Source organism: Urocampus carinirostris, chromosome 8, assembly GCF_059441175.1.
Source record: "Urocampus carinirostris isolate Australia breed hairy pipefish chromosome 8, RoL_Ucar_1.0, whole genome shotgun sequence".
NCBI lineage: Eukaryota > Metazoa > Chordata > Actinopteri > Syngnathiformes > Syngnathidae > Urocampus > Urocampus carinirostris.
This window is the reverse complement of record NC_142356.1, coordinates 23,061,514-23,076,114: the sequence shown is the minus strand read 5'-3', so window position 1 is coordinate 23,076,114 and position 14,601 is coordinate 23,061,514. Positions and strand designations below refer to the sequence as shown.

Genomic DNA, 14,601 nt, shown 5'->3' with positions numbered 1-14,601 from the left:
ACCACGGAGGAGGACCTCTTCCAAAAGTAAGTAAAAACTCACTTTATTTATCTTTATAAAGCATACTATTCCATTCAATGTTTATCTTTTTAGTAAAAACAATAGAGGTTACTTCTATAAACCTTAAACATACAAAATATTGTCACAGACCAGAACGGACACAGGACTCAATAGCGTACGTTTTTCATTTTTTATTGAAAAGAGAGCGTGAGTAAGGCTTGCTTGCATGATCCGAAGACTGACGGAAAACAGGAGCGAGCGAGGCGGGAGTGACACTACCGTGTCGAACAAAGACAGGCGGGAATAGTAACTCGTTTGGCCGGGGATGGAGATCAGAAGCGATGTCGATTAACGGGGGCAGGCAGACAAGCGTAATCAGGTCCAGAAACGGGTCGAAAACGAAGATCAGGCAGGGGAAAGGTTTAGTAGAAACGGAGTCGGACGGGAATGCTCACTGAGTGGAATACAACACGATCTGACAATGACTGAGAGAAAGCCGGGGGTTTAAAATGGGAGTGTCCACCAATCAGCTGTCCGGGCTGTTGGTGCCAAACAAGCTGCCGCAGGTGCTCCAGATTGGCAATCACGACAAATATAGCAATGAAGCAACTTACGAACAAATTCAACTTACGAACGATCGTCCTATTATACTATTATACTCTCATGCACACTACTACAGACTCTCACACACAGTATTAGACTGTATTAGAACGTATTAGACACACACACAAAAACCCAAACCTACTTTTTAACGCAGTGCGTACTTCAGCACCAAAGTGCCTTCGTCGGCTAAAGTACCCACGGCACCGAAATACATTGCTGAGGGGCAGCTTTGAGTTTACTTTGGGCTCAGTCCCTCAAATCAAGATAGAAGATAGATAGAAGATAGAATACACCTTTATTGTCATTGTTACACAATGGGTTAACATATTGAGACAACGGAATTGGGCATGACACTCCAGTTTCACACCTTCACAGTGAGGTAAAAGGCTAAGAAGATAAAGGAACAGAGAAGATAAGGTTATAAAACAAGGAGGATAAGGCTATAGTTATAATTTACATGATATTTACACAAGAAATGTCGGCATGTAAGATGTTACATACAGTTGGTATCGTAATACAGTTGGTATCGTAAGGGTTGTGCAATTTTGCATTTGGTGCAAAAGTCATCATAGTGCAAAAAAAATAGTCGACATATGCATTGGTGCAAACATAGTCATCATAGTGCAAGTGTGCACTTTGGAGCTGAAGTAACCTGACCCCGAACTACCGCCCCAAAGTACACGTGGCTCTGACGTGCAGCGCCAAAGTGTGTTATTCAGGTAAAAGTAAAGTCAATTCTTTATAATATTACTCAAGTCGGAGTAAAAAGTAGTCATCCAAATAAGTAGTTAAAGTGAGTGTGTGCTGTACAGATCCACCAGGGACAAAAAAAAAGCGAAAGAGAAGCCCGGCATGGCCCAACTTAATGATTGACTTTTTATGCCCCAACCCTGCCCGAAATTCGAGCCAGGTTGAGGTCCGGCCCCAAGATCTTATCTCCTCTATAGGGGTTTTACACACCTAGTATGATGAGTACCTCACGTCTCAATATGAAAGGCCGTTTTGAAAGAAAATTATACGTCCTCTCACATTTAACATCATGCTCTCACAAATGCACATCTATACTCTCATACAGACACAATCATACCTATGCACAATCGCCACTATAATCTATCGCACACACTACTATGCCTCCTCACACATACATCACCATCATGCTCTTATACATGCATAACTATACACTCTAACACATACTACTCTATTATACTCTCATACTCACACGACCATGATTTTACTCACATACTACAATACTCTCACACAGATACTACCACACTCACACACACACTACTCTACACTCTCACACCCGTATTATACTCTAACACAAACACTACTATTTTCTTCTCACTCAAAAATTAAATTCCTGTTACTTTAGGGATTTTTCACATCTAGAGTGATGTTCATATCACCTCTCAGTGTTGTTGCACCCCGATTTGTGTGCATATGTTATACAGTTTGACGTAAAAAAAGAGTTTCTCCCATTATAGAAGTATGAATGAGAGAGTACAAAGCATAGTAATATGTGTGTGACAGCATATAAGTGTATGTATGAGAGTATAAAAACATGTATGAGTGTACAGCAATGTGTGTATTAGAGTATATAAATACGTGTGAGATAGTATAGCAATGTGTTTAGGAGAATATAATGGTATGTGTGAGAGGATAAAGTGGGGTGTGTATGAAGAGTACAGGAGTATGTGTGAGAGAGTATAGTAGTTTGTACAAGATTATAGTAGTATTTATAGGAGAGTATTTTAGAGTCTGTGCATGTGTATGACTGTAGTTGTGCATGTGTGATAGTATGATGTTATATATGAGAGTAAATAGGTATGATTTACTTCTCAAACGGTCTCTCATAAGAACCTACCTTTCCATTCCACTATTATAACCCATCAACATGAAAATTAACTATCAATTATGTCAAAACCAGCAAAACACCACTGCTTTGACATGCTAAGCTAACGTGAGTAGCTATGCTATTAAGCCAAACAATTTCAACGGTTTTATGTTATTCTTGAAATCATGAACGATCGCAATAACGAGTCCATACACTAGTTTTGAATGCCAAGTTCTGTGAGAAAAAAAAACAATCAAGGAAAATGTGCAATGGAGTGCAGCAGTGTTGAAACTTAAATGGAAGTCCATACACAACCATAATAATTTATATTAACTCTGACAAACACCAATAACTCTAAGTGCATTTTCCCGCTCACTTTTTATGGTTTAGTGTTTTATTCCCCCATTAAAACAGGGGTACCCATCCTTGAAGCTGAAAAGCCACTTTTTGTTCCTGATTGGCCTTAAGGCCCATCCGTCTTAAAGGGATATCTAAAATAACAACTTATGTTATTACTATGTTGCTACAATTCACAGTTCACACCTCCCTTAATTGCCAGGGTTTTCGGTGCACCACTGAGGAGGCAACTCTGGACAGCTTACTCCACTGTTCTCAGCCTCCTTTTGGGTCATCGTAATGTTGGCACCAGTCCATTCCTTGGTGTTGTTGGTCAAGAGTATGAAAAGTGAGCTGTTGTTATACAAAGTGTTATTATAATTTCTATGTTAGCACTATGTCATAACTAGTAGAATTAACATTGAAATAGGCTCAGTCCAAAAAAACTATACCAGTTAGAAATCACTGGTGAGCTATTTTTAGAACCTGTTCGCAGGCTACTCGGGGTTTTATTAGAGGCACGCCTGTTGCCCGCGGGCACCATGTTGGAGACCCATGCCTCGATAGGTACAAAGATTATGAATGTATTTATTATCATTATCATTATTCTTATTATTATGATTAGTAGTAGTAGTACTAGTAACAATAGCAATAGTAGTTGGTCAAGTGGTAGTATTGTTAAAGGGAAAATGTGTAATCTATGGCCACCAGATGTTGCTACATTGTGTAATGAAACTGAAAACAAGTGTTACAAAGGAAAAGGAAAAATACAAACTATGGAGACTCACTGTGACCAAACTGCACCATTTTCTCCTTTTTTGCCTATCACCAGGTTTTTGGTGTAGGGGGTACCTGTAGCAGCAAGATAGCGAAACAATTATGTCAGCTACCTCTAGCTGAGGTTCATGTTACGTCAAAAAAAATACAAATGTCTTGAATTATGTGTCATGAACCAGAACAGGATCAGGACCCAAACGTGTGACGTTTCTCACACAAGCCTTTTATTTCACGGGAAATAGGGAGTTATGCACGTTAGGCAGCAGTCTGGTGTGAAATGATAGGAAGCCAGAGGCCGACGACATCGATACCTATTGCCCGAGTAGATAACGGACAGAAAGGGTTGATACTGGACAGGATGGGACAGACAGGATTGATAATGAAACAGGATATCGAAATGAAACAGGACAAACTAGACGGGAACGAAAACTGGAGAGAATAATAAACGGGAACGAAACTGGAAACCGATATTAAACAGGACAAAAATAAACAGGAACAATACCGGACAGGAAATGCCAACAGGAAACAGGACTGAGTCAAAACCCACGCCTTGCTGGGAAGAGGTTTGTTGATGGACAGGCAAACGAAGAGTGAGAGCACTGAGCTTAAAAAGACGGAAAGCCAATCGGTCAATGAGCCACAGAGCCACACAACGGCAGGGCCAATTGGGCGCCATGGGCATCGGGACAGTATGAATATTTTTAAAACGAACGTTTGTATGATAATTCACGTAATTTTGAAATAATTATTCAAATTGATACAGGTTTTTGTGATAAGTCAAGTATTTTTACAACTAGAAGGTATCAAGCAGGTTTTCTGGAGCTCGTGTAGAAAAAAACATAATCATCAACAAAAACAATAGTATTTTTCATTCATTCAACTTATTTTTTTGTCTCTCTTTTTGTCATATTTTTTGTGTTTATTGTTTGTGTATTTCTTATTTTCAATTATTTTGTTTACTACCAATGTGTTTCTAATTTCAATGGTTAACAGTATCATTTAATATAGTGACGCATTATTCTCGCATGAATTCACACCACGTGATGGCCAAAGGCTGAAAACATGCTTGCATTATTAATTGCATTACACTGTGATTATTATTATTATTATTATTATTACTATTATTATTATTATTATTATTATTATTATTAGTGTTATTATTATTATTATTGCAAATTGATTTAAATTCGTTTTTTATTTCATTTTTTAATGAAAAACGTATTTTATTTTATTTATTTATTTATTTATTTCAAAACTGGGCAGACAATTCTACAACCCTAAAGGTTTTCCTTAAAAAAGTATTTTACCATTTTTAAAAGGGTTCAGAAATAATCAAATAAAGACTCATGGAAACGTAAAACATATTTATATTTCTTTGTCAGCGTTTGCCGGCGGTGACGTCACTGCATTTATATAACCTCTAATCTTGCCTTTGGGCCATTCGAATTATTATGACCCAGCCATAGCATTGTTTTCCTTTTCAAATATTTCATAATGATAATAACAGTTTCAACAATGTAGCTCTCTTTTTTAATTGTAAGTGAGGGGGGGATCTTCATGTGCGATTTCTTTCATGTGTTTAAAAGCATTGAAGTCATTAAAGTTTAATGAAGTGGAATCCGATCTGGTCTGCGCATGTGTGGGCAGCTGGTCACAAACGACTGATGATTTTTAAAATGTTTAGGGGATTTGAGAATCGAAATAAACATTAATAATTTATTCAAAATGCCCCCTTCGATATATTAACGAATTGTCTGAATGGTAGTTTGGTTTCTCCTTGTTAATGCGACAGATGGATGAAACAAAACTAGTATGTCTGTTGATGAGCATTTATTTTTTTACCTAACTAAAAAAGAAAGAAGGAAATTATTTGTTTTTCATTGATAATAATTTTCAGTTATTTCTTTAAAAACGGATACATTTTTATTATCTTTTTTATTGCAACGGCCGCACGTCCACGATTAAATAGCACTTTTTATGACAGTGACGTGTAATTTGTGCGACGGCTCTTATCTTTTTTGAAAGGCAGACACTAAAATGTACAGTTAAAATATTCCACTCGTGGGTCCCCAGGCGGAGCTTCGACAGTCCCTGACTTCATTAAAATTTCATCACTGGCGTGTGTGTCTTTGTGTGTCTTTGTGTGTTAGCGTGTCTTTGTGTGAGGAATAGAAGGAGAGGGGGTTATCGTGTCCAAAAGTGTATATCAAAAAAATAAAATAATAATATATAAAAGGGTATAATTATGACTAAAAGAAACATACAAGTTTCTGAATTTTCGTTAAAAAAAAAAATCCTGTATGCACTTTTTACCTAGTGCGCATGCGTGAAATTGAAACGACGTCCATCATTCTGAAATTAAAAACATTTATTAGTTAATACTGCTGTGTGTTCATTGTTTCTGCAGCTTTATAGAATAAATTATTAAATAAGGCCACTTACTGACGTCATGGATTAGGAGCTTCTTTCTTTCCCACGTGTCTCATCGATGTTGTTGTGTATTCGTTTGCATAATCAGAAGAATTGTTCAGGTGCCTGTTTAAACAACTTTAAAACGATTTTCATTTGTTTTAATGTATTGGAACATAAGATGGCAATCAAATGGAGAGTGAGTTTTTTTCCCAACAAACTCTCCGAGTCTGATGCTTGTGAACATCTTTTTTTTAAAGGGACAGTGTGTATTAGAGTTTAAAATACAGTAGTCAGATCATATGTGACATAATATAAATTTTGGTGTTTTATAATTTACCTTAGACAGTTTGTTGTGTATGTAGTCGGGTTGCAGTCGGATTCAGAGACAGGCACGGACGGTACAGTCATAGAGTGTTTACCCAACTTCTCCTTCGGTAGTTCTCTAGCACAAGTACAGGCTGCGCATAAGTATACAGTGACACCGCAGGAAGGGGAGTGTATTACACGACACCACATAGTTATAATTCAAATATGTTTTAAAGGGACACTATGTAATAATTTACCCCTTACTAGACTTACGACTTGTCGCTCTATCGTGTCCCGAAAAGGAGTGCTGAAAAGCACAAAGAAGAATACGAACGACTGAGATTTAAAACTCATTGTCCAAGTCACTTCTTGTTTTTATTCACCAAGCGTTTTTGGGGTTTGGGTACCCGTAGCAGCAAGATGACAGACAATTATGTCAGCTCCCAATAGGTGAGGCTCGTGTTATGTAAAATAAATGTTACATTTTGGACCTATGAGTAGTTTTTTTTAATGCATGTTAAAGTGATGGTTCATATGATTTTTCTTATTGTTGGGTTAAATTAATGTATTTTTTAAACACTAGTAGGCGCTAATTAATACACACTGTCTCTTTAAGCAAACACTGAGCCACAAAGTGTTATGTCTTAATGCATGTTTAAATTCGTAGAAAAACTGCACAAATCTCCCAAACTGACAAAAAATAAACTATTAAATACAATAGCCTTGTTGTTGAATGCAATCACTTTTTAACTAATATATTAATTTATTAGACTGCCGATTACACTCAGGAGTTGCATCAAATCCGTTTCTATGTATACATACATATATATAAATACATATATATATATATATATATATATATATATATATATATATATATATATATATATATATATATATATATATATATATATATATATGCGATTTTTGACTGGATTGTAGAATGTTTCTTCCCATTTTGAAACATTTTTGGGGGTGAAAAAAATATATAAAATTCCCTCTTCTGATGCGATTTACTTCGATATTTATACACTGAGGTTTGTTCTGTTGTTTTTTCTAGTAACCTCACCGTTTTATATTTTGTGCACAAAGACCTTGAGTGTCTGGAAAGGCGCATCTAAATAAATAGTTGTATTCTTATTATTATAAATATTGTGACTGTGATGTCATTTCCCTTGCAAGTGTGCACCAAAGCAGCATGGTGCAGCTTGTTATCATTGTTAATTTCAAGTCCCGACGAGACTATCTTTTTCACTCACTCACGCGCACGAGCGGAGACAACTCCCAATTCCTCCCTGACCAGCAGTAATTAACCACGGCGGCTAATGACTCCTTAAGTGGTGCTTTATAATGATCTTCTTTTCATAATTCCATGTGTAATTTAATAATTCCACCCTGATTAGCGTATTAAGTGAGAGACTCGTTTAGGGAGGGGGGCTAGGGGGTGGCTTGTAGATTGGTACCAAGAGCATCTTTGAATTGATGCGTGTCTGGTTAACAGAGAGCTTGTTGATGATGTGACACAATGTGTTGCTTGCATGGCCAACATTTAAAACAATAATTGAGTAATTTTGAATTTGGGGGGTAGGGTTGGGGAATATGATTATCTGTTTTTCTTTCCTTTTAAAAAAAAAAATCTGGGATCATTTGGTGACATTGAGGGTCGACGTATTTGAAAACTAACATATATGAAAGGACAAACATGCATGATAAACTGTCATTATGCAAACTAGAAATACGTTTTTTTATTTGCTTGTTTGGTGGAGAATTACAACACTAAGATATCGATTACACTTTTAATAGGAAGGGTAAATAATGTAGCTTCAAAATGCACATTTTCCCCTGCAGCTCTGGGAATTGGGTTATATTATGCTCAGTGGTACAACATTTCACCAATTTGCCGCAAAAAAGCTATCAATTTTCAATAAAAAATGTGTCAATGTAGGCTTTATTTTTTATATCAAAATAGTCTGTATTTTAACTAAAATGTTTTAATTCGTCTAAAATATGTGTGCCATAAATTAACACCAGACTACAAATATTAAATGAATAATCACAGTAAAAAGGTTATGCTCAAATTAAGTGTGAAAAAAATATAATTTTAACTTTAAATAGGTAAATGTATCTAACCAATGTGTGATACAAATTAAGACCAGACTATAAATGTGTGATGTATTAAACAGTAAAAGCTTTATGCAGAAATGAAGGGTGAAAAATTATAATAAACCGTGAAAAATAGTTGTATATGGAATCCCTTGTCCAATTGAATGATGACCAAGTATCCAATTCTAATTACAGATATAATGTACTATATAGTATAGTAAGTATCTGCGTTTACATCTTCATATTATCACTGTCATTTGGAAAAATAACTGCATTTTATTTAATTTTAAAAATCATTTATTATATTTTTACTTTTTATATTATTGCATTAATTGAATGTTTATATCATAAACATTCCACGGATGTTTGAAATTGTTCACGTTATAAACATTACATAAATGAAAAAATAAATAAATACATTTTAACAAAAATGTGTACGTTTTTTACAGGAAACCGACGATAACCAGTGTTAACCTATATTACTCGTAGATATAAGGACTATACAGTATGTTCACTGAGGTGTTAAAGGTTTACTCGTCAAGTGTTACATTAACACTCTTACTGAGTATATTGGAATTAAAGGTGTTAAATTAACATTTAAAGTGTAAACTTTTAACACTTCCTCAGTGAATATGGGGTCTCTATATCTGCAAGTGAAATTTTAGCACAGGCTATTTTACTGTGAGAAAACAAATGCACTGTAATTGTAAACCATCTAACTACGTTTCGAATTTGGTTCTCATTTAAGCATTTCAAATGGATGAATTTTTATTTATTTTGAATAGAAATAGATATGCACAAAATATATCAAATGTATCCTTCAAAATGCATTTCTGGATATTCTTTTAATACACATAGTTTCCTGAAGGAAAGTCGAATGTGCGTGACATGCAAGAATACTGTACATAATGTACATCGAGCATTTTTCCAAGAATCATATCCTCAAAATATTAAGGACAAACGAACGAAAAATATAACATTAACAGCTTCTGCAAGTATCTATAAAATCATGAGCTATATTCTTTCAAAAAAAAACATTTTCCGAATATTGTGCCCTTTCGCAATGTGATCCTTAATATTGTGTCTCCCCTTAACCCCCCCTCCCTCCCTCTCCATGCAAAGTGTGTGAAACGACATGTTTTCACGTCTTATAGATCCCTTCAAAGGGTAGATTTAAACCGAGAAAGGTGCTCTGGAGGTGGGGGTGCGGGAGGAGGGTGGTCCTAGTTGGCAGCCGAGCTGTTTTTCTGGCGGGTTGACATCTGGCAAGCCCCCCACAAGCTCCCCAACCGCTCCAGGGAGCCTCGCAGGCCTCCGTAGAGCCCCTGATTAAGCCTCTAATAGAATATTAGCATTTTGCTCTCAGGTAAACGCGAGCCGACAGTCACGTGATACTCAATCCGACACGTAAAATTATAATAAAGAAAAAGAAAACTCTCATGGCGTGCTACAGCCCAATGATGTTTTTATTTTTTCGATACGCATGCACACTGGTGTGTTGCTATCAAACGGTTTCCCTCCTACCTTATCAATTAATAAACAGATGAATTCATAAATAGAAAATAACATTAGCATGTCTGAGTGTTTTTTCTTCCTTTTCCAATGGCACGTTTGCTCTTTAATAAAATACGTCACAGTAGTTACATAAATTAAATCCCTTGAATAAATGATAAGCGATTTGTTCAAATAAAACCAAAACACTGCATACAAAAATATGTTTTAACAAAAAACAGTTACCACAGGCAAACAAATAACCTGAACGAATATGAATGTGCAATTATTTACAATATTTACATTACAACGATTAATTCAAAATGAATTTAAGGAGGTGATTAGTACAAGCAAAACGACCTTTATACAAATAAATTAGCAGAAGTGTATGGGATAATATCTATATATATGTATATCGATTGTACCATCTTGAATGGAGGGGGAACGTGAGAATTTGTCCAAAACATGAAGAGGAAGAAGGGGTGTGTGAGTGGGGGGATCCCGATAAATATGTAATGAAGTAAACAAAACCTCGCCCCATAAATAGTTCATAAGGAGCAGGCCCACGCTGAATTGTAAACACTGAAAATGATTTCATAAAAATCTGCTGCTGATCCCTGATGAGTTACCCCCGAAATAAAAGCTTGTATCCATTACGAATAAATGCACAATTACACGCAGAAAAAAATGATTAATTTACAAAGAGGAGTATTTGGCAGTCATTATAATGAAGATGATTACGATGATTATTTGTGGACGCTGCAATGACTCCCAAGTGCTCGGTTCCGGTGGGTGAGTGGAATGAAATTAGAAAGTGACGTCTGTTTTGCACATCCACGCGCAGGTCTTCCCTTATGCACAAAGACATGAAAAAGGAATGATTCTTTTTTCGTTTTGATTTTTTTTCTTATGACACAAATCGGCTGCATTGGTAGTTTTTCAGACGCAGGCCGAGTACTTCATCCGTTTCTGTTTCTGCCGCTGGTTGCAAAACCAAACGCGCACCACGTTCTTCTTGAGATCCAGTTTCTCGGCGATTGCTGCGATCTTCTCAGACGAGGGCCTCGGCTGGATGGCGAAGTAAGCCTCGAGGGATCTCTTCTCCGGCGCGGCGATGGAGGTGCGCTTCCGCTTCTTCTCGGCGCCGTTAAACAATTCGGGCTTGCTGAGCTTCTCTCGGTGCGACTTCTCGGCCTCCTCTAGCCACGCCTGCAGAATGGGCTTGAGTGCGATCATGTTGTTGTGCGAGAGCGTCAGGGACTCGAACCTGCAGATGGTGCTCTGGCTCAGTGAACCCACGCCGGGGATCTTCAGAGAGGCGAGCGCGGAGCCCACATCGGCCTGCGTGACGCCCAACTTGATGCGCCTTTGCTTGAAGCGCTCGGCGAAGGCCTCCAGATCGCGCGGATCTGCATCCACATCGCTCATCCCCATATGCGGTGGAAGCCCGTGCGCATGAGCCATGCTCAGTGCCGCCTGGTGCATGTGGTTCATGCCCGCCATGTGCGCAGGGTGTCCGGGTGTGGACACCACCGAACCGTCCGGGCCTGCCATAGCCCCCAGTGCAAGACCCGGGGTGATATGGTCCAGAAGGTCTCCCTCCAGAGCCTGGTGCGGCTGGTGATGGTGGTGGTGGTGATGGTGGTGGTGGTGGTGCCCGTTACCTCCTCCACCTCCGCCCGTGCCGCCCCCCAGCGCAGATGGATGTGAAATGGGCACCGAGGAGGCGGATGATGACGAGGAGGAGGTGCAGGGGAGAGTGTTCATGGTGTGGTAGGTAGCGTCCGGCTTGAAGGGGCTGTGGTGCGGAGGCGGATGGTGGTGGTGCAGGTGGCTCTTGCTCTGCGAGACGATGTCCACCGCGGCGAGTGCCTCAGCCCGGGCCAGAAGACTCTCGTCCAAGCCGCCGAATATATTGCTCTGCAATTGCGCACATGATGAGGGTCAGTTGGGAATTCAGTTTTGAGCGTTTGGGCGCAAAAAAACAAGGTCATAAAAATTCATTAGGGGGGTGGGGGGTGTAAACGAAAAGATAGCTCGATATTAGCGGTTATGATAACATAGCTGTCAATGCATACCCTTTCCACGTATTTTGTACGTTATTTTGACCATTTCAAATTGGGTACACCGTACATCTTTTTTTTCTCTCTGGGAAACAAACAAACAAAAAAAAATGACGATCTTGTTTTGCCCATTTTGGCCCGAATCCGTTTTGTCTCGTTCACATGGTAGCAGAGGACAGCCTCATTGCAGATTGCTAATGAAGACGAAGCCTGTAAAATCATGCACTGCCAAGTGGGGAACGAACTAAGAATTATGCTGAAAAATAATTCGTGGTGTTTATTTGATAAATAAACAAAACTTGTTTATACAAAAAAGACTAACATGCTCAGAAACAGGTTCTTCCCTAAAGCCATCACCACCCTAAACAAACGTGAAACTGTAAAAGTGTATTAGTTAGAGTTATTCGGGACATTGGTTTATTTTCATTTATTTATTTGCTGCTAATCTTATTGCACTAATTTTCATCGCATTGTTGTGACATTGCACTATTTTTTGTTGTACTTTATGATAACTTGGGCCAGTCTCTAAGCACGACATTGTAAAGACGTTTGCCTTTTTATTCTGACAGTATTTATCTTATTTTTCTCTGTAACTTCTATATTCCATGTTTCCCGTGGATTGCCATGTCGAATATCGTTGCATAACATGGTTCACCACGTTGCTATCGATAACAATAAAGACACTTCTGTGATATTATAATTATCTCTGTCTTGCTTTGGATAAAATGTACTGTATTGTGTGTTTAAGTTTTATTATCGCTTACTAAGAGGAATTGCAATCATTGATAATATACACATGAGAGTAGTTATGTAGTATTTCTACCGTAGCATTTTTGTAATAGGATTATTGTAGAATTTTTGTACAATTTAGATAGTAGAATTTCATTATTCTTGAAGTCTTTATGCAGCAGTTTCTTTGTAGTATTTCTGGAATAGTATTTCTGTGGAATAATTTATGTAGTATTTCTGTAGTATTCGTGTAGTGTTACTGTAGTTGTATTTTGGTATAATTTCTGTCGTTGGATTTTTATTGTATTACTATGCTATTTTGGTTGTATGATTTTTGGGGTACTATTTCTGTAGTATTATTGTAGCATTACTGCTGTAGTATTTTTGTGGGCTTCTTGGTAGTATTTTTTTGCAGATAAAATGCTATCATGTAACAACGCATTTTTCTCCCAAACCATAAGGGATGGAAACATAAATTCATGTTTTCCAGCGTTGCCCTTAATGGTCCGAAGTTACAGTTCCAGCTAAAATTCGATAGAGTTGTTTTGCATAGTTACCTGGATTTCAAAATATGTAAAAAATGGCCTCACCATGCATGCACTCAAAATTCTAAAACGCAATTATGTATGAACGGATTTTTGTAGTATTTTTGCTAGTAGGCTTTTTCTCGTATTTCTGAAGTATTTTAGTATTCATGCAGTCACCTTTTTGTAATATTTTCGTATTAAAGAGCTAGGAAAGAAATAACTGTTCATGTTATTTGGTGATTACAATCACTTGTTAAGACAAATAATACTTGTTTTTCTTCCTCATAGTCGTTCTTGCTGTTAGTAAATTGGTGCTGTGTTGCGTTTGTAAGGTTTATTATCGATTAATAAGGGGAAATCCAATCATTAATAAGGAGAGTAATTGTCGAAGGTTGACGGGTATGTTATAAACATACCGGCGGTGTGGGGAGGCAGGCACGCCGCATTGCCTCCGTGCTGGTGCTGATGATGCTGCTGTGGCGGGAGGATGCGCAAGAGGAGGCCGATGAGGAGGACGCTGAGGAGGAGGAGACAGCATTGGAGGTTCCAGATGACGAAGAAGACGAGGTTGAGCAGCCGCTACCGCCGGAATGAAGTGAAGAATATTTGGCTTCCAGGCTGGCATGCGCCATAGCGGAGAAAGGCTGCTTGCTGCTCAGAGACATCATCATCATGTTTGCGGTCCAGGGGCAAGCAGCCACGGCTCGCCTTTTTACCCAGAAAAAAAAAGAATTGGGGAAAAAATGGCTCCGCCTCTGCCTCTTTCGTGTCTTTCTTGGGATTTCAATCAATGAGAGATAGGGCGAAAAAAGTTATTTTTCAAATCGAACCAATCTCGTTTTTCCATGTGTAAAAAAAAAATCCCACAAAATGATTATGAGTAATCAAATTGGATGAATCCTCGTTGAAAAAAAAAGAATTTCAGGGGGGAAGAGTTGCCGGGATGATTTTTTAATGGAAAAGAAAGTTTCCCGGTGCCCGAGCTCGGTTCCGAGGCTGTGCCGCGATGCCGAATGCTGCTGGGACCTCGAGTGGCGACGCTGAGAGGCGGAGGGCAGACTGACTCCTACGGCCACGCCCACTTTCTCTCACACACGCTCTCTCTCCATCACACACGCGCGTACATATTAATAGACCAAATTGGAGACTGCCACTCTGCACTATAGAATAGGGGACCTAGGTTACTGGTTATTAAAGGTATTCCCAAACAGATTTTTTTTTCAATGAGCCACATAACGTGTACTGTTACCACAAAATTTTGCAAATATTTTTCTACATACCGAAGCCATATCCCTCCTAGTAGGTGGTGGCTAGAGTCAAGAACACACTCACATTCACCAAACATTCATTCCCCTTCACTCTTCCCAACAAGACAACGAACATTAAGCACACAGCACAACAAGGGGTTAGTTGCAGTGCC

General features: G+C 38.3%; 1 protein-coding gene across 1 annotated transcript; it reads right to left on the bottom strand.

Moving 5' to 3' along the window:
* Positions 1 to 9,819: 9,819 nt before the first annotated feature.
* pou4f2 (POU class 4 homeobox 2) lies at positions 9,820 to 14,293 on the bottom strand. Its single transcript, XM_088342015.1, has 2 exons — positions 13,598 to 14,293; positions 9,820 to 11,782 (listed from the first exon to the last, which is right to left on the bottom strand). The coding sequence occupies exons 1-2, from the start codon at positions 13,853 to 13,855 to the stop codon at positions 10,802 to 10,804; spliced, it is 1,239 nt and encodes a 412-aa protein (XP_088198141.1). The 5' UTR covers positions 13,856 to 14,293; the 3' UTR covers positions 9,820 to 10,801.
* Positions 14,294 to 14,601: the final 308 nt, after the last annotated feature.

What these genes read in the sequence shown, in the direction of transcription:
- pou4f2 (XM_088342015.1), bottom strand. Translation starts at nt 13,855, where the DNA reads ATGATGATGATGTCTCTGAGCAGCAAGCAGCCTTTCTCCGCTATGGCG. An exon ending in CCTGCCTCCCCACACCGCCG is followed by an intron (nt 11,783 to 13,597) that starts GTATGTTTATAA and finishes GCGCAATTGCAG; the next exon opens with AGCAATATATTCGGCGGCTT.